The sequence below is a fragment of the Phoca vitulina genome, unplaced genomic scaffold (assembly GCF_004348235.1).
Source record: "Phoca vitulina isolate PV1807 unplaced genomic scaffold, GSC_HSeal_1.0 scaffold1, whole genome shotgun sequence".
Taxonomy (NCBI): Eukaryota; Metazoa; Chordata; class Mammalia; order Carnivora; family Phocidae; genus Phoca; species Phoca vitulina.
In genome coordinates this window covers 57,592,576-57,616,806 of record NW_022589704.1, presented here as the reverse complement: position 1 = coordinate 57,616,806, position 24,231 = coordinate 57,592,576, and the positions used below count along the sequence as shown (strand labels likewise).

General features: G+C 47.7%; 2 protein-coding genes across 2 annotated transcripts in view; one reads left to right on the top strand and one right to left on the bottom strand.

Moving 5' to 3' along the window:
* The first annotated feature begins 6,692 nt into the window (after positions 1 to 6,692).
* Positions 6,693 to 10,064, top strand: SP9 (Sp9 transcription factor). The gene is made up of 2 exons (XM_032421067.1): positions 6,693 to 6,833; positions 7,836 to 10,064. Exons 1-2 carry the CDS (start codon positions 6,813 to 6,815, stop codon positions 9,261 to 9,263), a joined length of 1,449 nt encoding a protein of 482 aa, XP_032276958.1. The 5' UTR covers positions 6,693 to 6,812; the 3' UTR covers positions 9,264 to 10,064.
* A 9,398-nt stretch (positions 10,065 to 19,462) lies between these two features.
* Positions 19,463 to 24,231, bottom strand: part of CIR1 (corepressor interacting with RBPJ, CIR1) — a 37,806-nt gene continuing 33,037 nt past the window's right edge. The window contains exons 8-10 of the mRNA XM_032407815.1: positions 23,121 to 23,227; positions 21,508 to 21,593; positions 19,463 to 20,481 (exon numbers count right to left, since the gene is read on the bottom strand). Coding sequence (XP_032263706.1) covers positions 19,767 to 20,481; positions 21,508 to 21,593; positions 23,121 to 23,227 — 908 coding nt within the window. The 3' untranslated portion in view covers positions 19,463 to 19,766. The remainder of the gene's footprint in view (positions 20,482 to 21,507; positions 21,594 to 23,120; positions 23,228 to 24,231) is intronic.

The window sequence follows — 24,231 nt, the reverse complement described above, 5'->3', positions numbered from 1 at the left end:
TGAGTGGTAAGAGGATCTAGAGGATTGGAAGGAGGGAGGGGAAAGGAAGAGAGAAGGTTGGGAAAGAGAAAAAAGAGGAAGGAGGAAGAGGAGGGAGCAGCAGGGGCAGAGTTGGGCGTGGGGTTCGGTTACAAACGCCCCCCCCCGCCCCCACCCGGGGCTCAGGGTCTTTCCGAGCGCTGTCTTCCTCACCGCAGAGCCGAAGCAGCCCGGGGGAGGGGGCGCTAAGACAAAGGGAATTCTCCGGGAAGTGTCAAGTGCATCTGTCCTCTCCTTGCAGGCTCTGGAAAAACTGGCAGGAATTTCCTTGTCGTGAGAAGACCGACGAGCGTCTGCAGCAGACAACTACAAACAGACTTTGGGACGGGAAGGAGGGCGGGAGGAGGGGTGGCGGGGGCCAGCTTTGATCGCTTCAACTCTGTTGTAATTTTGTCTTCTCCACATTAGCCAAAATAGTCAGCCCTAGCTAGGAGTTCAGTTCCGCGGAGTCCCCTCCCACCCCACCCCTCCACCCCCAGTCATGTGCACGCGGGGAGCTGGGTCGCCGCTCCTCCCCGAGTCGCGCCTGAAACTTCAAGGGCTAATGGTTCTGTGTTCCTGCCGTAATTAGGAGGCCACACAGCTCTCCAACACTGCGTTAAACAAGTATGTAAGTCATCCTCCCCCTCTCCGGGGACAGACCCGGGGAAGGAAGGCAGCTGGGACCGCTCCAGGCGGTGTCCTCCGTTAGGGGAGTGGCTTCTCTGTGACCCCCGGCTGCTCCTCCTGGCCTTGGTCTTTCTAAGCTCTTCCTTAGAAAGTAGAGAAAGGGGCAAAGAATGTGCATCTCGCCACCCACCGGACAAGCCAGGCGAGCCTGTGTCTGTGCTTGAAAAGTTTTCTAAATAAATCGCTCTGGTGGTTCCAAGCAGTGATGAACAGAGGCTGAACCCGGGTCTTTTCCAGAACAGTGCAACAGATGTAAAGAAGCTGCAGTCCCAGCCTTTCCCTTTTCTTCCCCCCTGTAAATCAGCCATATAAATCATTCGCATTGTTTAAGGTACATTGATCAATCTAATGGCTTGTAATAGGCTCCTAATTGCCACTTGCAGAGTTCTGTAGGTTCCTGTTTGAACAGGGAAGGTTTCGATTCCAGCCAAAGTCCACCTTCATCTTGAGACTGGATGATTACAGACCCAGGAGGAGCACCACAGTGGCCTGGCCGCTGGAGTCTCAGTGCTTCAGGGGAGGGAGGAGTGGGGGCTTACTGGAGATATTTACTATTCTTTTTTTTTCTTCTTCTCTTTTCAAAGCCCACTTTTAAATTAGTAATTCTCTCTCTCTGTCTTTTTTCTTTAACAAATTACTAATTCTCTAATGAGCAAAGCCCAGGCAAGGATGTATTGTTTATTGTTAATATCAGACAAGAAACCTTCCTTATTTGCATTCTTTATGTCTGTATGTACAGTAAAAACTTCCTTAGCAGCAAATGGGTATTCTCTTAGTCATCCCTTTTCTTTTGATTTACTTATTTCTAATATGGTAACACCAGGAGTCGTGATAGCAAATAATATGGGGGGAGGGGCATGCTAAAAGGAAGGAAGAAGAAGCCAAACTTTCTCCAATATGGAGTCCTGGAGATATGCCTAAACGCCTGCTTAACATCCTGTGGTGGTAGTGTCTCCTCCAAGCTCTGGATGGAGGAGGCTGAGTTGGAAGTATCCTCAAAAGCTGCCTACGAAAGAGTAAAACTGAGGAAACTGGGACCCTGGCTGGGAGGAGCCGAATGATGACCAGAATCCTCTGGCCTTTGGCTTTTTTTTTTTTTTTTTTTGATGTTAACTCAAAAGATTACTTTAATGTTCCAGAGGTGGTTCCACTTAGGTTGGTTGAGACAACAAATTGTGCCTTTCTTTGGTAGAAACACTCTAAAAAAAGAAGAAAGCCAACACTGAATGACACATTTGCTTAGGTCTAAGACCCCTCTGTGGTAGTTGGTAATGGAGGGAGGAAGGTGAAACTCCAAGCCCAATAGGCCCCCCATAGTTTCCGAGTAATGCAGTAAACAAATCTATGATGCTTGTTGAATAATCTTCCAATAATTGCAGTCATTAAAATCATCACACAGTCTACAGTTCCCTTCCTTCCTTTGACACACCAGTCTTTCCTTTAATTGTTAATGCATTTTTGGCTCAGATAAACAGATCAAGGCAGGCTTAAAATATAAGGCCCAGATACATCTAGCAGCAGAAAATTAGTTGTGGAGAAAATGTTTGGAGTGTACTTAATGACCAGGGGTTTTCACTTTCTCCAGTAGACCCTTACAGGCAAGAAGGATTTGCATCTCCTGCCACCTCTAAATAACAGTATCACATCTGAGGTAGAGAAAAGATCCTTCCAGGCTCTTTTATATATCCAAGGGTTGGGTTGGAATTAGGGCGTTATAGAACAAGTATTAAATGAAAGCTTAGCAGAAATTGCGGGAGAGTTCCTCAATTTTCAATTAATTTTCTCCATTCATCTGATCTCAAGGCTGGTGCTTTTTAAAATATAAATATGTGTTAACTATAAAAGATTCCCTTCTAATCAAAAGCTGCATTTCATTTGCACCCACAACTGGCAAGCTCCAACTGTGGAAAGGATTTACTGCACTCAACAGGCGCTTCCGTCTGTCCCTGCTTCCTTCGCCCTTGTTCGTGGCAGGCGACTATGGTACACAGGGGCAGCTTTTTTTTTTTTTAACCCAAGTTATTAATGTATCTCCCCAATCCCCACACCGTGCTGACCTGATAATCACTGCTCTAGTGTAGATCATGCAAATGAAAAGCATAATTAACTGAGCAAATGATTCAAAAAGGGAGCGCTGTGGCTTACCAAATAAGTAAATAAAGGCAGGTGGGAGGAGGACAGGTCAGATAAATGCTTTTTACGGGCTCCTCTCGCTTCCCTCTCCCCTGTGCCCGCCCCCGGGCTTCCCGGTCCTGGTGGTCGAGGCTGTGACAGCAACCAGCAGGGCCCAAGCGAGAACCTTCGGTTCCTCCTCCCCCCAACGCCTCCCCTCCCGCCCACATCCTCAAGTCTCCCCAAGTCTACCTCACCCCACCCTGGAGCTGTATATCCGCTGCTAACTCTGGGAGTGGCCGAAGCCCCGGGGAGACTGGGCAGCCACCTAATATTTCGAATTATTCAGAAGATAGATGGTCCTCCCCGTCCCCACCCTGCTTCCTGTGCATCGGGGAGAAGCATTTTTTTTCCTGTGGTGTAGGAGCTCCAATCCTTCGGATCAGCGCTAATGACGGAATTGTTCCCCGGCTTTGCCTTCTAAACGCCGCAACTTGAGCAGTTGCTCAGATCAAAGCTCTCGGGAGAGGCAAGATGGGAGAAACAATATTTGTTCAAAGGAAGTGAACTCTTCCCTTTAATTACCCTATTCTTCTTTATTAGGATTCCTACTGAATTTTTTTTTTGCAAAAAAAAATTATGTTGATTTAACCATAGTGTATTTGCGATGTAAATATATTCCAAGATGAAAACGTCACGGATCAATTGTAAAGGACCCGGATACATAATTTTAAAAAATCAGTTTCAGTGTATATGAGGTTCTCACCCCACTTTCGCTGCTCAGTCAGATTTGTTTATGCAGAATCGACATTTAATAGTGCTAATTGCACTCCAGTTAAATTGCCCTGATTGCAGAAAGGGAAGCAATTTTCGTGCTCTCTGTCTGGGTTTGGAAGAAATTGTTTTATATTCACCTCTTTATAAAGAAGTGGAGATAAGGCACCGGGGCCTTTGCACAAATTGCACTTAGGGGCTGACTGGCAGCATTCAGGCGCTATAATAGAGCATTATTTGGCCGTTTTGAATAATGTAAAGCGTTTGCTGAAAGCTATTCTCCCGAAAATTGCTTTAACTTTTAAAAGGGTGATGATTCACTCCAAACCAGGCCTTTGTTACATTGTCATTATTTCCCCAAATGTTTTAACAGTCAGCTCAACACTTTAGCATAACACATTGATCTTTGTTTAAAAACTAGATTTTTTCGAGGATGAAAAAAATCTGTCACACGAAAAAAAAAACTGGACTTCTTTGGGAAGATTTCCTTGGGGCCCCACCTTAGAGTTGAAGTGGCCTGGGTGTCGGCCTGCGTTCGTTTGGAAGATTTCCCTAACTTTTATTGTGATCCGGACGCGTGTATCTAAAGGAATATCCGAGTGCCCACGTAGAGAGTCTGACAGCTGGAACCACATTGAAAATGGCAGGAGGGGGAGGGGAGCAGACGAGGAGAAGGAGAAGAGGAAGGTAACCAGGGCTCCCGGAGCCCGAGGTGCCAGCATGAGCTGTTTTAAATGGTTGACTTGAAAATGTCACTAGTGCTAAGTGGCTTTCCGGATTGTCTTTATTTATTACGTTGTCAGGTTTCCTTAAGGAGGGGGTGGGTTGGAGGTGGGGGAGGAGGTGGTAAGGGGAAACCTCCGCGCCTCTCCTACCCGGGCTGCAGTGGGTGAGTCGGAAACGCCTCGCTGCCACTTAACAATCCCTCTATTAGTAAATCGACGCGGAGACTCTACGGGAAGCCGAGCACTAGTCTCCCCTTCCAGGGCAGAAGTCACCTGTTGGGAACAGCTCCTGGGTCCCCCTGCCGGGCTTTCTGGCTCTTCCAGGCTGCCTGGATTTCCCCTTAACCTTCCACCCTGAGTCCCCCCCCCCCCCGCCTTTTGACCCCCTCCCCCCCCCCCCCCCCCCCCCGATTTCCACCACAATCCCCCAGGGCACAGAGCTTCAGGATAGCAACGGGTCTTCTCACTCTCTCTTCTCCCCTCCTTCTTTCTCTGTCACAATTTCCTCGGTGCTTTCCCCACCTTAAAATAAAGTGTGTGTGTGTTTGTGGGGAATTCTGAGCGAAGGTATTATAACGAAAAGCAAAGAAAGCAACCCACACAGCCCTTCCACCCACCGAGTGCACCAGGATGCAAGTAGGCTCCATCTTAGGGCCGAGAGAAGAGCCACAGTGGTCGCACTTTTGGGCCAAGAGATATTGCAAAGAGGAGAGAAAACACTGGGGACACAGTTCCACTCCTCCTTACTTGCTCCCTTCGGCAACAACTCCTCTTTTGCACCCAAGCACTTGGGGTTCGTGGTTACAATGTCTTTTAAAAAGCAGGATGTGGGTTTGGAAGGGAATGTGGTACATTAAAACCAGTATCCAGGTCTGTCCGAGGACGCTGGTATTTCTGGTTCAAAAGCAGCTCCAACTGCCCTGAAGAAAGAGAAAGCGAGACCCAGAAAGAAAAGCGAACTGCTTAGCGATTGCTGAGGGACTCCAGCACGCGCAGTTGTCTGTCTGAGGACACCTCTTTTCACACCGACAAGATCCGGAAAGGACTTCAGGATGCTTTCAGCCTACAAAATGTTGAGGCGCCCACGTGTGGCCTTGTCCCCCTCACTCGCGGATGGAGGTCCCCAAGAGAGGCTCCTGGAGCACGTCCACGAAAGCAGGGCGCTGCGTGGGGAGAGCCCACCTCTCAGCACGGTGCCTTTGCTGAGCACAAGAGCCTCTAGGCCCAGGAGGTCTGGAGTGGGAGTGGGTTGAAGCTGGGGCAAGAAAACTCGACTCCAGGCTGAAACGTGACGTGCAAATCTTCACCGGGTTAAACAAACAGCCGAGCAAGCTGCAGCTTCGGCGGGGGTGGCGGTGGGGGCGGACGCAGCTCGCGCCGGTCTATGTTTCCAAAGTTGTTACAATGTGAAAATAAGCGGCTTCGTGCAGCGTGTTGTATGGGTTGATGCCTCCCACCCCCACGCCAGCCCCCTGCGAAACCCGGCAGATAATCAGCGCTTCCCACTGTTTAGTCGTATTTGACAACTGGGTTAACCTGGTATCTAGGCGCTGGCGAAACGGTACAAAGGGTGCCCTCAATTACCACTAGAAGCTTCTGGTGTGAGTGGCACTTGTATTGCCCCCCGGGTCAGAGGCCAGAGCGACAATTAGGAAGTCACTTAGACCTCTGGGGGAAATAGCGGGATGCGCCGGCTCCAGGCCCTCCCAACAAGTCTGTGGGTGTAGACCTGGACGGAGAGGCCTATTTCTCTCCTCTCAGAGGAGCTGTCCTTTCGCGCCCTCTCCTCAATGTGACTCTGGAGCGGGTAAAACCGAATCCAGTGGGGAAAAGGAACTGAGTAGAAGACAAACGACAATGATAAAATTGCGAGCGAGAATGATGGATCCCAGCTGAAGTTGTGCTCCGCAGGCGAGAGCCTAGATACACAAAGTGAGCGTTGACATTTCCGTCTTTACTTAGGCCTTGCTGGTGCGGCCTCCGCCTCGGCGCCCCCTCCCCTCTTGCCTTCTTTCCCACAAGTGGGGAGTGGAGTAGGACTGTCAGTTCTAACTTGCATCATCTCGGGGTGGTTCGGGGGCCTTGTGGCTTGGTCTCAGCGCTACTTAAACCTGGCTTGGTGCGTGTGTGTAAATTTTTAATTGCACTGTAATTTCTTCAGTCTCTAGCCCGCGCCCCCTCCCCCCAACACCTCGCTAGCCGCCTTGACTGGCACGCGCCGGGAGCCCTGGCTTGGGCCCCTCGGCGCGTCTGATTGGCTGCGGGGCAGCTCCCGTCTGCTCCGCCTGCGCCCTCATTGGGCGAGAGGCGCAGCCAGCGGCACTTCAAAGCGGGTGCTCCTCGCACTTAGGCTGAGTTTAGCCGGCGGGAGCCCGGAGTCCGCTCGGCGCGAGCGCGGGGACGCGGGAGCTGCGCGGGATCCGAGCAGCTTTCCGGAGCAGCCGTCAGGCTCAGCCCCGCTCCCGGCCCCGCCGCGCAGCCCAGGGACCTGCTATGGCCACGTCTATACTCGGGGTAAGTCGGAAGTGCGGCAAGGCATTTGCTTGTTTTAACTGCAGTAAATTTTCGTTATGGCTTCTCTGCGTCCGCGGCTCCGGAGAAACTGTTGCTGCCGGACTGCAGCTTCAGCTCCTTTTAGCACTTTTCACATTTCTGGGACTGATTCTTTCCAAGTTATTGAAACCTAGGAGATGCCTTTGTAAGAAAAAGATTTGTTAAGCAAGTCCTTTTTAATGTGGCTTTAAAGAAAACCTAGAGGTTTCTTTTCTTCCCCTGGTGGTTTATACCCCATCCCCCCTTGCTCCGGGGATTGTTGCAATTACGCGACAGTGGTGTTTCCAGAAAACAGCCTTAATCGTTTTGCAGTCCGTGTAGTCACGTTAACAAACATTTACACTTCTGTGGCTCCCCAGTTCGCTTGTGACTTTGAAATCCATTGCTGGGTCCCTTCTCCTCGGATTCTCGTTTTCATAATCGAGGGGTTTTTTTGGGGGGGGGGAGTGTAAACATTAACAACAACCTTTTTCTATTTAAAAAAAATAAAGAGTCAAGTCGTAGCCACCCTTGGAAGCAGTGTCCCAAGTTTCCCCCGCCCCCGAGCTGCTGTTTCGGCCGCCTCCGCCCTCACCCGGTGTTTGTTGTCGTTGTGTTTACTTCCGTGCTTTACTCCGAAGGGCTATTTGGGGGCCTCAGTGAGAGGAGCGGGCTTACGGCGAGCGGGAGGCAAGCAACCCGAGTCCGGCCCTGGGTAGGGGTTGCAGCGGCTGAGACGGGGAGAACTGAGACATCTTTGATTTGTAGCCCCAGCGAAGAGCAACTTTCCAGCGCCGGGCCCCTCGCCCTTGGGAGCGGCGCATCCTTGGCGAGCGCGCGGGGAGGAGGCGCGAGCCCGGGAGCCACGACCCCCCGGGACCAGCCGCGGGGAAACGAGGCTGCTCACGGGTGCACTTTGTGTCTTCCTCCCACTTCTTCCTGCCCTCCTTCTCCTTGCTCCCTCCCTCACCCCACCCACTCTAGGAAGAGCCGCGCTTCGGAACGACCCCGTTGGCCATGCTGGCGGCGACCTGCAACAAGATCGGCAACACGAGCCCGCTGACGACGCTGCCGGAGTCGAGCGCCTTCGCCAAGGGCGGCTTCCACCCCTGGAAGCGCTCCTCGTCCAGCTGCAACCTCGGCTCCAGCCTCTCGGGCTTCGCCGTGGCCACCGGTGGCCGCGGCTCGGGCGGCCTGGCGGGGGGCTCGGGCGCAGCCAACAGCGCCTTCTGCCTGGCCTCCACGTCCCCCACGTCGTCCGCTTTCAGCAGCGACTACGGCGGCCTCTTCTCCAACTCGGCGGCGGCCGCGGCGGCGGCGGCCGGAGTGTCCCCGCAGGAGGCGGGCGGCCAGTCGGCCTTCATCTCCAAGGTGCACACGACGGCGGCCGACGGCCTGTACCCGCGCGTGGGCATGGCGCACCCGTACGAGTCGTGGTACAAGTCGGGCTTCCACTCGACGCTGGCGGCGGGCGAGGTGACCAACGGCGCGGCGTCGTCGTGGTGGGACGTGCACAGCAGCCCGGGCTCGTGGCTGGAGGTGCAGAACCCCGCTGGGGGGCTCCAGAGCTCGCTGCACTCGGGCGCCCCCCAGGCCTCGCTGCACTCGCAGCTCGGCACCTACAACCCCGACTTCAGCTCGCTCACGCACTCGGCCTTCAGCTCCACGGGCCTCGGCTCCTCGGCCGCCGCCGCCTCGCACTTGCTCTCGACCAGCCAGCACCTGCTGGCTCAGGACGGCTTCAAGCCGGTGCTGCCCTCCTACTCGGACTCCAGCGCCGCCGTGGCGGCCGCCGCTGCCAGCGCCATGATCTCGGGCGCCGCGGCCGCCGCCGCCGGGGGGAGCTCGGCGCGCTCCGCCCGCCGCTATTCCGGCCGCGCCACCTGCGACTGCCCCAACTGCCAGGAGGCGGAGCGGCTGGGCCCGGCCGGAGCGAGCCTGCGGCGCAAGGGCCTGCACAGCTGCCACATCCCGGGCTGCGGCAAGGTGTACGGCAAGACGTCGCACCTGAAGGCACACCTGCGCTGGCACACGGGCGAGCGGCCCTTCGTGTGCAACTGGCTCTTCTGCGGCAAGCGCTTCACGCGCTCGGACGAGCTGCAGCGGCACCTGCGGACTCACACGGGCGAGAAGCGCTTCGCCTGTCCGGTGTGCAACAAGCGCTTCATGCGCAGCGACCACCTGAGCAAACACATTAAGACGCACAACGGGGGCGGCGGGGGCAAAAAGGGCAGCGACAGTGACACGGACGCCAGCAACCTGGAGACGCCCCGCTCCGAGTCCCCCGACCTCATCCTGCACGACTCCAGCGTCAGTGCCGCCCGGGCGGCGGCGGCGGCGGCGGCGGCCGCGGCGGCCGCGGCGGCCTCGGCGGGAGGCAAGGAGGCCGCGTCCGGCCCCAACGACTCTTAGAGGCCGGGCGAGAAGTGCGAGCGAGCGAGTAGAGACACCGAGAGCGAGCGAGAGGTTCGGAGGGCCAGCGAGCGGGGCACGGACGGGCGGGGGCTCCAGTGACGCCCCCGGGCCAGCGCCAAGTGTAGCAGCGCCCGGCTCCTCGGCCGCTGCTCGCCGGCCACGCCAGGAGCTCCCCTCTGCTGTCCCAGCCCAGACGAGAATCGAACGCGTGGTCCGGGAACAAAAGCAAACCATCCTCCGACGCAAACAACACTTCAAAAAACTGCACACAGACACACACACACACACACACACACCGGACACCTACAACCACAAGCACGCACATTAGCGCGCGCGTGCGCGCGTACACACACACACACACACGCACACACACAACACTCGCACAAACTTCTCGAGCGAAGAGCAATACACAGAAACGCTCCCTCCTCCCCCACCGCCCACCCCCACTACCCTTCTCTTTCCTTTTCTCAAAAAACAAGCCACCACTCTGCAAAGGACTGTCAGAACATTTGAAAACAAACGGGACCTATAAAAACAGACCCTTTGTGTGGATTATATTATATATAAAATGCTCCAAGTCCTGCTTGATATCTACTTACAATGAGACTTTTTTTTTCCTAAAAAGGAAGCATCAAAAAAGGCTTAAGGTGAGAAATTAAACTGGAAGTCTAGTGACAGTTTCTCTGTATTTCATAACATCTGTATAAATAGGGTTCAAAAGATTGTGTTCTTTTTTATTTTCTTGTAAATGTTCATTGGAATAGAGGGTTTTTTTTTTTTTTTTGGTGAATTCCTGAAATTCAGGGAGTTTTTTTTTTTTAATTTTCTGATGCACTTTGTGAAAGTCAGTATATATGTAAAAGATATTTAAAATGTTGAGTTATCATTTCACTCACAAACACGTAAGTTAAGGTCATCTAAAGAAATTAAATGCGTTTATCTGTATGAAGAAAATCTTGACATCATATTTTCATTTTGGTATTATTAAAGGACTCTGAACAATACACTTCCTTTTTTTAAATCCTGTTCCCCTGTCAATAACCTTTACGTGGGTCGGCTTTTTTTTTGGTTGGGAAAAAAATTCCTTTAATGTTAGTTTTAGGTAATGTAAGGTTTATGTGAGTTATAAAAGCCATAATACATATACGTTTTTGAGAAGTCAAAATTATTTATTTGTATATCAATAGCGTAAATTAAATTGGGTTATAAGAACGTGTAGTTGTATTACTTAATGAGAGAGCTCTCAGAAGGTGACATTCTAAAACTCTGGAGCCCCTCAAATAAAGCAAAGATCCTTGGCAGCTTTAACTGGGGAGGTGCCTACACCTCCCGGAGGGGTCGGACAAAACTCCAGTGGGTTTGTTTGTTTTTAAAAAGCGATTTAAAAACAATCTGTGAAAGGAAAAAGCTTTTTAAAAGAAGTCTTTTAGCTCCCAAGCCCTCTACGTTGGGAAGCGACTCAGGGGAATAAATCGCTAGAGTCAATACCCCGGAAAAGACATTTCATGCCTAAATGAAAATCTTGTTAAATGTTATTAATTTTGACTTAGAGCACACAGCAGCCCCCTGTGCCTTGTATTCCCTTATTAGGGATTCATGTCTTATCAAATATCTAATTAATCTCCTAGACATCATTTGTTCTGGCCAACTTTATCTCAGCTGGTCCACGGGGAAAACTCCAAATATTCTCCGTGACAAAGCTCCCTTGAAGATCTTTTTAATTGTCTAAATTAACTGCACCAAATTTGCATGTCAAACGGTAAAGGGCAACCTGAGATAAAATGTAAACGTTTTAAAAGCCCCCAAACTAAGCACTTGATTTGATAACTAGGCTTTTTAATGTTATGGAAGACAACTGCTCCTTTCCTTTTCAAAGACGGCTGATCTATGCAAATAGTGAATTGGAAATGCCTAGGTCCCCGCGCCGTCAAATGGCCCTCGCAGGTTATTTGAATATCAGTGGCGCTGCTTCTGAAAAGGTTCAAGGATGCTCTCTGACTTCTTTGTGATTACTCAGTGCGGCGTCTTATTCTGAAGAAAAAAAACTCAGGAATAATTAAAGGCTGGGATCAGGCCTGGGAACACATTTGGGACAGGAATCTCATTTAGACAGTCTCTTTCAAAATAAGGCACAGTTAAATTGACCAGAAGGCAATTATTGAAATGAAAATTATTTTCACTCTCTTTGTCTTCTGACCACCAACTTAACAGCCCCAGTTTAAAAGAGAGGGAGAAGAGAGGGAGAGATGAAAAAGAAAATTGGTAAATGAGATAATTTCGCAATTCGAAAATGTTAATTTAGAAAATAAAGTACATATTTACAGAATAAAAATATTTCTGAGAGGCTCCCCACACAATAGGAAACACAAGCAAACTCAGCCCCAGTGGAATTTATTTTTTTTTTACTGTCCATCTTGGGAACTTGAATGCAGGTTTGATTTTTAGGGATGAAAAAATAAATTATTGTTACTAACAACCAACAAAATGTTTTCTCGCACACTCTGCTCTGAAAAGCCAAGTAGCAAAGTAGCGATAAAACATGGAGCTAAGGTCCCCAGAGGGACATTTGCAGCGTGAGGTTCGGTGTCTTCTTCCCTCTCCTCGTTCTTGCGGTCCCCACAGCCTCGGTTACCCCCGCTCTTCTTCCTCGAGTTTTTCTTCTCTTTGACCATTTTCTCTCCCCGCTCCAACAGTTCGTAACCAGGACCTCCCTCCCCAGCCGCCCGCGCGCCTCCTGGGTCGGGCCCGGGCTTCCGGAGAAGCCGGCCGGGGTGCGTTCGCTCCGGGGGCTTTGGGCCGTGGCGCTGGAGGCCGAGAGGGTGCCCGGCGCGTTTGGGGGCTGCGGGCCGGCGGCACCGAGGTGAGAGTGTGGTGGGGTTTCCTGAGGGATGAGGGCGCCCGGGCGTCTGTCCCAGGCGGCTTTGTTTCTCGTGGATAATAAAGGCAGATCAAAGGGCCTGGCCGTGCAGGTCCCGCTCGCCGCGCGGCTCCGGCCGCAGCCCAGTGATCAAGGCCTCTGCGCGCTGCCTCTGCCCCGCGGGTCAGCGGACGTCCATCACCGCGGCTCCCGGGAACTGCGGGCGGCGGCCCGGCCCGAGCGTCCAGCCGGGAGACCAGAGCTCGCGGAGTCTGCACCCGAAGGAAGCGGGGCCCCTGCCCCCTGGCCCAACCCGTCAGGCGAAAACAGATCCCAGTCCCCCTCTCCTTCCCACCCTCAGCCCCAGGGGCTCCTGGGGGCGCGGGGAAGCCTTGGCCTGCGCGGGTGGCGACCTGCTGAGGCCGAGCAAACTGGAGACAGCGTGCGTGGGAGGGCAGGCCCTCGAGCGGGGAGACCAGCTCGGTCTCCACCTGAGGTGGGGCCGCGTCTCGCCAGGGCCACCTCGGGGCTCCGGCCGCCGGGGATGCTCCGGCTCGGGGGCCCGGGAGGAGCGGGTGGCCGAGGGAGGGGTCCGGGCGCAGACCTCGGCAGCGGCCTGCAGGCCGGCGTGGCGCGGGGACCGCGGCCCGGCTGTTGGGGGCGCGGACCCGGTCTCTGAGTTCCGCGCGGCCCGCCTGAGGGGAAGTGCGATTTCGTTTCAGCCGGTTTCTCCCAGCGTTTCCTGTTCCTTTCTCCCAAAGCTTCCTGCGCAGTAAAGGAACGAAGAGCAAGTTTTCCTCAGCCCCGCGCCCACCCAGCCCCCAAACACACCCTCTTCCCCCCCACCCCCCACCCCGCGGTAACCTTTTCTGGGTCTCTTTCCCCCACGAGGAGTGAACTGGAGCCTACCTGATGAGGAAAAAGAGAAAGAGGAAAAAAGAGAAAGATTTTCTTTCCTCAAGGAGAGACAGCAACATTATTTTGACGAGATTAGATTGTGCACCTGAACGGCGTGTCTGGACATTCCGTCAAATAGTTATAAGTCGTGTAAAATTGAATTTCTTGTTATTCAGATGGAAACTTTATTTATTTTAACTCTAATCTTATTTGCATCTATTATCTGTATTCACCAAGGCTCTCTCCCACTACAAAAATGCAGATGAAGTAAATCTCACATAAATCCCGCCCATTTGTGTAATTGGTATACTAAGTGTTTATTTTAAGTGAGAATAATTTAGCTACAAATTTTCTTAAGGAATAACATTCTTAACACATTAAAAAAACTGAAAACTCTGATTTGCTTTTATGTTTGACAGTCGCTCTTGATTCCCTTAAGAGGAGCTTGGCGAGTGCGGCTCGCGGGCGCCATCTAGAGCTCCGGGCCGGGAAGGCCGCGCTGTCCGCCTGGCTTGTCGCTATTAGCGCCGGGAGACCGGCGTTTGCCGCGAGAAGCCGCAACCCAGCGAAGCGAGCAAAGAAAAGCGAGTTTTTGTGTACCAGGGGAGGGGGACGAGCCCCGCCATTGAGGGGCACTACTTAGCAATGGCCGGTATTACTGGTTCCAGGAAGGAGGTCGTTTTTGGAGCGTGCCAACTGAAAATCCAAACAAAACAAAATAACGCCCCGCTTGGCCCAACTCTTAGAATTGTCTCATTTAACATGCCTTTCAAGGTAACTTCAGGGTCTTCCAACTTGGAGTTGAGCACGCTGGGCGCTGTCGGCGGCGACGTGGACCCCGGGACGGGGACGCGGCCGTGGGCACAGTCCCCCGCGCTCTTGGCCCAAGGACTCGGGATCCGAGGGCTCCCGATCGGCGAGGCCCGCCCGCGTGGACTATCCGGGACCGACCGGAACCAAGCTGATTAAACCAGGCCACCAGTCCGTCCCACGTCCCCAGACTCCCCTTTGAAGGGGAGGTTAGCGAGGGAGCCCGCAGCCAGACCGGGGAGGGCCGAAGTATCCTTTTGCCTTGCCGCCGCCCTCCAGGCAGCCGTCCCGCCCGAGTCGGGTGGTGCTGGGGGCTGCTGAGCAGGCCGGAACCTGGAGGAGCGCGCAGGGCTCCCGAAGGCGCCCAGAAGCCCCGGAACCCCTCGCCCCAGCCCCTCCTGAAGAGTCCGCACTCCCTGCCGGCGGAAACTGACCCCTTGTGTCCCCACCTTTCCCCCTTTGAGACCCAAATCTAAAATCGGGTAACAGTTGGAGGCGTTGACCAATTTTCTCTCCAGGCTGTGCATCGCCCTCCCCGCGCCGCCCCTTTCCCTCCTCTTCCCAGTCCACTACCCCACCCCTCATCTTCAGACTTCGTGCGGTGCCTTCTTCCCCTCCTTTCTTGCCCCCCCCCCGCGCGCCTTTATTGTATTTTGATCTTAAAAGCTACACCTCCAAATCCCGCGCCCAGGGCGGCAAAAGCGCGGTCGCCCGCAACAGCGAGAGTCGGCCGAGACGCTAGGGCGCCGGGCTCCCCGATCTCCAGCCGGGGAGAAGCGGTGCGTTTCCGGGAACTCGCATCCACCTTTGCAGCGAGTAGCTCGGCTGGGTTTGTATTTGCTGTTTTAATACAAACCCCGCCGCACTGCCTATTTCAAAGATGTGCTAATTACTACTTGGATAGCAGGGCGCAAAGTCCTTGTCCATTTCCCAGTACAAAGTAGGTTGCTAGAAAATTTGAAATTGCCTTTCAGCCTAAAGCTGCCTTACCTGAATGTCATAATTACAGTAATTATGTACATCCAAATTACATGCTAATTAAATTAGAATCAAATCGTTCTAAATCGAAATCAAATGAGGTAGTGAAGAATTAATCAATGACAACATAAATAGAGAGCTTCCTTCAGAGATATTTATTGTAACGATCCAAGGAGGAATTTGATCTGAAAAAGTCACCTGTTTATTTACTTTCAAATTAGTAATCAGTTATTATCCCTTCTCCATAATTTTAACCGTTCCGTGTTATTTACCCCCCACCCTTTCTAGACGCTGGAGTTTATAGAAATATGTATGAGGTAAATACATACAGACATGCCTACCCTATATGTTATTGATATAAATATATACAGTGTGTTTGCAACTCCAGTTAAGGGGAAGGTTTCAGAATGTCCGTGGGGACACAATCCTCCAGGGCCTGTTCTCTGAGACCCGGGAAAGAAAAACACCTAAGTTTTTAGATTTTTCTAAGATCCCTGCACTCTCTTCCTTTGGAAATTCTTATCAGGGATTTTGCATTGTTTTGCGAACACCTAACCGTTTCTGGGTGGTTCATATATAAAAGAAAAGCAAAGTGATAGGTTGTCTCCCCCAGTCCGTTTTCTGCTGGCAGACTGCAGGCTGGAGTTGACATTTCCATTTTGCCCCAAGAGCGAGAGATTAGCATCAGCGTCCTAAAGCGCCCTCTTCACCTGTGGAGCCGAGCAACGAGAGAAATTTCGCTCGCTTTCCTAACCACCGAAGGCGAGTCCACCCTCCGACCTTCGCAGGAGAACCGCGCCGAAGGCCGGGCGAGGTTAGGCGGGGGCTGGCGGGCGAGGGCGCGCGGCGGCCCCGGCGGCCGGCCCCCAGGGCGCAGCCCCCTTGGCCCGCAGCCTGGCGGAGTGGCCCGGGAATTCCTCCTGGGCGGGTCAGGGCCACAGGCGTGCGGCGGGGGGCGGGCACCCGTGCTGCGGGCTAACCCGGACCCCTTCCCGTTACACTTTGTGGGTGGGGAGTCCAGCGGCCTCTCGGCACGGGAGGCGCATCTTCCAGGAAGGGGAGGCGCCCCCTAAGTCTCAGCTTTTCCATTTGGGTTTGAGGTGCGATCAGAAGGTGGCCGGACACAGGTCTAGGAGGAAAGCGCCACAGTACCCTGGGTGGCGTCGCCTCTGGGGATGGGCAGGGGCAACCCCAGCACCGGACTCACTCCATCTCCCTACTCCAGCCCCCTTCCGGCTTCCTTTGGCTTTAGGGCGAGGTCCTTGGAAGCCCCGCTCTGGTCAGCAGCCGAGGCCCCGGACCTCCATTTCTCCACCCCGTCGGGAAGGCCTTGGAGCCGAAGGGACGGACGGGGGTTTTCCGGGTCTATGAGTGGGCGGCAAGCGGCTCACGGGCAGTTTGGGCCGGAGTGTGGGTTTCTTGCCATCACAAGCGGCTCCTGACTTTCATCCCGCACCTCGCTCTCGTTATTACTGCTACATTCTGAGGGATGCTAAGGGTGGCGTGAAGGGAGGAGAAAGGCGGAAGGTGATGGGGAGTATCTGCCTCCCTTTCTGTCAGCAGGAACCGGGTTTTAGGAGCCTGGGCAGAACTCGCAGTTGCCATCGCACTTCCCAGACCTTAGGGTTCCCTCGGTCTTACTTGTTTCTCACGACTGTTAAAAAAGCATTTCTCCTTTTTGGTCCAAAAAACGCCCCCAAGGCCTGCAGCTATTGCATGCCTGTCTTTTTAGGAAGTGGTAACTACCAAGGTTTTCTTGCAGAAAACCTGAAAAAGATTCCTGAATATCCTTCAGCTACTGAAGCTAAAATGCAGCTTTCTCCCTGATCTTAAGCACAGGCGGTAGAGGATGCGGCCTCACTGAACTGCTTCCCGCAGCGACTTCGCCCAGTGACTTGGCCCTTATGGGCCTTAGGTAGGGAGGAGAGTGAAATGGCTCGGGTGGATTCTGAAATCTAAGAGCTTCACTGTAAAGCATATGAAATGTTTGGTGATTAAAACTGGGAAACGCCGGCTCCCAGCAGCATGGCCTGATCTGATTCACTATCAGCAAGCAGTCTCATGGAAGAAGAGCAAGAAAGGTCTCTACAAGCCTTTCAGATAAAAAGCTTTCTTCAGCTTAAAACCGTGTGACTCAAAACAAGATTTCCACTTCACAGTGCAAGGTAAGCAGACCTGCCACTATGCTGCAGCCACCTCTGCCTATTGGGGCACATTTACTAAATGAAATTATGGCTAACTAACCACATAGACATTCAGATAAATAAACAAGTCCTAACCTAGTAACCTGATCTTTCCTGGGCATTTGTAAATCGACAGCACCTCCTACAGGAATTAATTTGCTAGTGTTAAATTATGTTAAATGTTAGGCCGGGGAAAGAGGGGAGAGGAGAGTGCCCCAGAACCGGCTGGGGGTGGGGGGGGGAGTGCAGTCTCAGGCCCATGGACAAATAAATGTCACTAGGCATACCCAGATCTCTTTATAAGAATTTTTCTCGTAAGGCTAAGAAGAATGGCAAATATAACCAGACTTTTCTTGTGGTTTTCTAAAATGTCACTGTTGAAGACTTGTTTGGGTTCTTGAATCATAGATTCATTAAACTTGGAGGATTCTTTGATCTTTGGTACTTAGGGAAGTCTCCACACATACAACTAGACGTCCTTTTTATTACGGTGTTTATCTCTTTTTACCTTGTATTTCAAAAGCAAAAGTAGAATTAGATGTGTAACATTTTGTTTAAAAAAATCACTTTCAATTCCCTATACCCATACCATTACAAGTATGCACAAGCAGTGAGCCTCGTTAAAGGTCTTACCATGTTGAGTCTACGTGAAAATCCCACCCTTCGGGTTTTAAGTTTGCAAAATTGGAATGCTAGCCCCTGGGGGTCTGTCTAGCACCCTTCGGTGACCAAAGCTGAAAGCCAAATAGCAAATCAACACCTTCCATAACCACACAGGAATTTTTCTGTTAGATGGATAAGAGTATTGGGGCTATTGGCAGTACTTGATAGTTTCTCAGTCTTAACAATGAAGGATAATTAAACCAGAGATTAAAAAAAAAAATTCTCATGGCCACCTTTTTTTTTTTTTATGGCCACTTTAAAAATGGATCACACTTTTGTGAAAGTCAAATGAAAAAAGTGTAAGAAATGACAATGTAGTTCTTTAATTCACTTTTAATTACAGGATGCATTTCAACATCTCTCTTCATGAACACTGTATTGGTTCAGAAACCCTTTGAGGCAGTTAAGTACTGCATAGGTTTTGACATTATAAAAATTATAAAGTCTAAAAAGGCATAAGGTAGAAAATAATCAGTGCAACACTGATGAACTCAAGGTGTAAATTAGCAGTCTTTATCAATTTCAAATGCATGCTTTTTTTTTAAATGAAGGAAAGGGATCTTTGAGGTGCACTCTAAGTTATTAAAGAATACTGTATAAGGAATTCAAGTTCTCCCCCCACCTCAAACCCTCTTAAAAATCTAAATAAAGGGTTGCTTATGCCTTTCGTTTCTTATAAACCAGACATTTGTGTGTGTGCATATATGTGACAAAGACATATATATCAGACTACATAAAGCGATTTAACTCCTTTCAAACTTACTTTTTATAGAATTTATGAAATTATGACTGACAACCCTCAAAATAATCCAAACTAACCAATATTTGCATTCTATTAAATAACAGATTTTTTTTTTAAAATGTGGAACCGTAATAACAAATACTTTGTCCATGATGTTTTAGTAGATGTTTTTTTGGAATTGCAGGTTACTTATAATCTGTATCAAAAAATCTTTTTCTATAGCTTTCCTTTACCATATCCTTTGAAGCACAAAGGAAAATTTGCAGCTAAGTTTAAATATGCTTTATATACCTATACTCATGAAATTATTTAATAGTTTATAATAGTCCATTCATGACATTATATAAATGCTTAACCTTTAGAAGGAAAATCTTTAATAGTTGTGTGCTAGTAGCAGAAAGGCCACCAGTGGTAGGCAGAATAATGTCCCCTCAAAGTATACGTTCTCATCCCTGGAACTGTGAATATCTTAGGTTACATGGCAAAGGGGAATTAAGGCTGTGGATAGAATTAAGATTGCCAATCAGTTTATTTTAACATAGGGAGTTTCTCTGGTGGCCCAATCTAATCACAAGGGTCCTTAAAATTAGTGCAAGAGGGATGCAGAGTATCAAAATGTCAGAGTGATCAGATGTGAGGACTTAACTTTACTCTTGGTAGTTCTGAAGATGGAAAAAGGGGCCAGGAGCCAAGGAATGCAGGCAGACTCCAGAAGCTGAAAATAAGCAAGCAAATGGATTTTCTCCTAGAGCCTCCAGAAGGAACCAATCCTGCTGACACCTTGATTTTAGCCCAGTGAGATCCATTTCAGACTTCTGATCTCCAGAACTGTGCATCTGTGTTGTTTGAAGTTTGAGGTAATTAGCAGCACAGAAAACTAATATGCCATCCAAATGTAAATAGAACGTGAAGGGAGTTTAAACATCTTAAGGAAACAGTGATCAAATCCACTACTGAATTCATACTAGAGAATTTCAACAATGATTATACTTTGCTTCAAGTAAATTCAAATCTTAAAAGTAATACATTTGAATAGAAAAAAACAACGAAAATTAAATTATAGCCATTCAGTGTACTGTCATTCTTTTAATGATGTTTCAGAACAAAGAAAATGCCACAGAGTTATATGGGGTGCTTAATCTAGTAGAGGGCACAAGAAACACTTAATCAACAGAAAATATTTTTACAGCCCCAGAAGAGATTACTTACAAATATTTGCGAAGTTCATTCTGCTAGGACTCATGTAGTTTTTGTATTTGATATGACAGTTTTCAGGAATGGAAAATTAAAACAGAGCTTTTTTATTAGAAAGACAATAGTATATAATTTAGCCCTTGCCACAGATACTCAATAAGGAAGTGGAGATATTTTTATTCCCAGGTAATTGTCACATACAGTCTCTCTTTATTCTCTCTACTTCTGCTTCGTTCTCTTTGTGTCACCCTGGTATGCTTATCTCCTGGGCTCTCTCTGCGCACTCTTCCTCCTCTGTGTACATCTGTGCCACGGCTTCTGGTGTCACTCCTTCCATTCCGCTCTTCACTGGGACTTCGCTGTGGCCGTTTTCTTGTTTCCCTCTGCTTGTAACCACCGTGACTTCTGCTGCTCTGGCTCCTACTGCCCCTCTCGTTTCTTTCAGGTCCTCTCTTCTCTGGGCGCTGGTTATGGCTTCTGGACTTTCTGTCAGAATCAGAATGGCTCCATTTGCTATTCTCCCCAGAACTCTCTTGTTTTAAAAACCTAGGCTTTTCCTTGGCTTTTTCTTTGTGATGGTGACTGCTAGAAAGTTCTTCATGAACTTTTCTCTTCTTAGACTTGTCCTTCTCTTCACAATCACTGTTGTTATTCCCTGAACACTTATTTTTCTTTCTTTTCTTCTTTGGTATTTTCTTTTCTTTGTTGTCACTCTCACTGCTGCTTTCTGAAGTCTCACTGGAGGAGGAGGAGTGGGGGGAGGAGGAAGAAAAGGAGGAGGAGGGGGACCTATTTTTATGTTTTTTGTGTTTACTTCTGCTTTTCTGAAGCTTTTTCTTTTTTCTATCTTTTTTCTTTTTCTTTTTTTTCTTCTCAAGCCGGTCCAATTTCCTGGGAAAATAGTAACATACTATGTAAAAATAGTCCTTTTGTTGACAAAAATGAAATTTTAAATAGACAATATATTTTCTTTGACACTACTGAAAGTGGTATTCAAATATAAATGCATTCTTTATTAAATGACAATTTTCTTTTAAATTATTCAAGTCACACATAAAATTAAATGCATTAAGCCAATTCTCTCACTATACTTTCCTTAATAGTAATGATCCTTAAAAAAATTCTTACTGAATCAAAATTTGAAATTATATACCACTCTAAATAAACAGTCATCCTGACCTCAAGGAAGCTTTATAACATTAGTTACATGCTAATGTAAACTCAAATATGTAGCTATAATCAGACGAAAAATTGATGATATGTGCCATTTTAAAGTATGGAAATATTAATCAATATTATTCCATTAAGGCATTCTGAATTTCTAAAGAGTACTTCACATTCTCAGAAGAGTAACTTGTTTATGTGTCTGAGTTACTCTGAAATAAAAATGTCTTCACTGAGGGTTCTGTCCAGCCATTCTCAAAATCCACATACTGAAACATCATGAGCTCCCTCTATTGGACTCAGCAGACATTTCTTGAATTCTTTAATCCAGAGGTAGTCTGTTTAACAAGATTCATATTTACCTTAAATTTAAACATTTTTCAGCATTCCTCATAAAATCTTACAAAAAGAATAATACATGGCCCACAAGTGTTTTATGAGAACAAATTGTGTGCAAAGATATGTACAAATCCATTATGAAAAGTAACACCTACAAATAAAGCTATTTCCAAACTAAATGTTCTGGGAAGAACAATGATTTTGTGCCATAATCTGAATACATAATCTTACATTCACTTTCATATTACTGAAAGAAAGACAAAATTGTATTATTATAGCTAAAGAACAAATTAGTAGATGTGACTCATGTGTTTAAAGTTGCTTCATAAGCTCTTAGGATCAGGGTTAAATATGATACTAAGATAAAATATAAGAAAAAATAGTTGAATCCATTAAATATACACTTTTAATTACCTGAGAAGTTTCTGTTTTTGTTTGGTTGTTAGTGACTTTAAAAATTCGACTTCTGGATCTTCTTCACCTTCACTTGCAACATATTCCTGAATCAACAAAGACATCAATAAATTGCTAGATTGCAAGACAAATTAGTTATCAGATGGGAAAGAAAACATTTACAAATAAGGAATTTTGTGTTAGAGACATACTATAAGATGAGTATGACATCCTGGATTGGGAAGCAGGGGGTGGGGGACTAAAAAATCTTGTAGTCTGCTTGCCAAGGAGGATCATAACACACTAAGAGGTGAGGATAACTGCTTTGTCAGCATTAACAAACTTTATCAGGAAGAAGAAGATAGAAAACACAGATAAAACATTTATAGCATGGCTTCTACTCTCCACCTCTTGAGTTTGAATTTAAACACTTAAGCATTTAAATATTTTATTTTTAACTTAATGAAATGTTAAAACCAAGAAGATCATGAACTTTATTTACTATTTATTTATTATTATTATTATTATTTTTTAAGATTTTATTCATTTGACAGAGACACAGCGAGAGAGGGAACACAAGCAGGGGGAGTGGGAGAGGGAGAAGCAGGCTCCCCGCCAGCAGGGAGCCCGATGTGGGGCTCGATCCCAGGACCCTGGGACCATGACCTGAGCCGAAGGCAGACACTTAACGACTGAGCCACCCAGGCACCCCTATTATTATTTTTAAAGATTTTATTTATTTATTTGACAGAGTGAGAGAGCACAAGCAGGGGGAGTGGCAGAGGGAGAGGGAGAAGCAGGCTCCCCACTGAGTAGGGAGCCCGATGGGGAGCTGGATCCCAGGACCCTGAGATCATGACCTGAGCCGAAGGCAGATCCTTACTGAGCCTCCCAGGTGTCCCTGCTCATGAACTGTACAAGAAGGTCAAAACATCCACAATTTTAGCCTTTATAAATTCAACAGTACATTATCAAGTATATACCAATATATCGAACAGTACAGATACACGATTATATAGGTTATATGAAGAGTCCCTAGCAGTGTTTGAAAAGTAATGTGCCTATTTTCAGAGTACCACAAGTTTATGCCAATGGGAGTCTGGGTTTTAGTGTCAGTTCTCTCTCTAAACAACCACATGAGCCACAAGGACAATTGCTTTACTTCTCTGGGCTCCAGTTTCCTCATTAAATAAAATAGTTTGTGGTTAGGATATCTATAACCCTTCAAATGCAACCATTTTCTGGATCTATGTACAGTTTAATAAATTAAGTAAGTTTAAAATATTTTCTATAATTTTTAGGAGTTTGCGACCATATACCACTTCTCATTGGCTCTATTTAATGTAAGTTAGCAGGAAGGAAAAAAAAAACACCTTATCACCAGTTCGGTTAGAGATTTTATCCACATAAACCTAGAGGAGCAGTTTCATTTATTAAAATACAGGTTTAAAAACAATTTCTCATTTAGGTTAAAATAATAAAGAATCAAAATCAAAATACATTTTAGGCATTTTCTTTGCTCTATCTTGCTTTCCTATGGATATATGCATATTGGAAAACATTAAGTAGCAATTCACAAGCAATCACATTTAGATTTATAGACATTTTCAGCTTACCGATAAAAAGATCATTACCTGTGATGGATCATTTGCGGTCAAGTTTCTCCCCAGTACATTTCGTTTCAGTGCAAACCCACTGTTTCTCATCTCCGCTATTAGCTCCGAGGGGTGCATCGATGGCCCTGTTCACAAAAATCACAGTTTGAATGTATCATTTATATCTCTCTACCTTTTTTGGACTCCACAGTAGGAATGCAGTTGAAGCTTTGTTAAGTAAAATCACAGCTAAATCAACTCAATAATCTTCTGCTGAGCAAATAATCAGATATGATTTTCTAAAACAGCAGTCTGGAGATTCAGAATAGAAAATAATTGCATTTTTCTTTACGTGCCAGGGGATTCTCTTCTTATGTAACTTTGTCACATTGAAAAAGATACATTTAGATGTTATCTGCTTGGCAGTTTTTAGTATAAAATTAAAGAAAAATGGTAAAAAACTGAAATTAAACTTTAACAGTTATTCTCACAGCAAGAATTCAATTTTAAAAAGATACTTTTAAAGGTACATGAGCAATTTATTATTGTAGTTTCCAATTAAAAATTCCTCATCCTTATTTATCAAATACCAACACTGAACACATTGCCATGTGGTTGTGAATTATCAACAGAACACACACACACACACACACACACGCTATGAGTCACTATTAAGCACTTTTGTTAATCTCCCATATATACACTCAGAGTTTGAAATGTCTAGTTACCAGTTTGGGGTTGGTGACAAACAATTTTAGGCTGGCTATAGGTGTGTGTGTGTGTTGTATCTTTCACAAGCTGCTGTTTCCACTTTCGCAAAATCCCAAACTGAAAAGCAAGCTCCTTTTTTGGTCACATAATATATACTAAAGATACATAATATGGACTAAAGATAGATACAATTAAAAAATGATTTAAAAAATATCTGTGCTCCTCCCTCAAACATTAATACGTTTACCATATGGAAGGAGGGATTCTTTCCTCTTTCTTTCATATTATTTCAGTTTCATTTTGTTTTCCCTGCAGGTAGCACACAAGGACAACATTTCATGAAGCTATTTAAAGTTTCTGGCCTAAATTATCTATACTGTCTTAAATGAACTACCCTGGATAATCTATCTGGAATATAAGGAAGAATAAGACAGTTCCT

What these genes read in the sequence shown, in the direction of transcription:
- SP9 (XM_032421067.1), top strand. Translation starts at nt 6,813, where the DNA reads ATGGCCACGTCTATACTCGGG. An exon ending in TGGCCACGTCTATACTCGGG is followed by an intron (nt 6,834 to 7,835) that starts GTAAGTCGGAAG and finishes CACCCACTCTAG; the next exon opens with GAAGAGCCGCGCTTCGGAAC.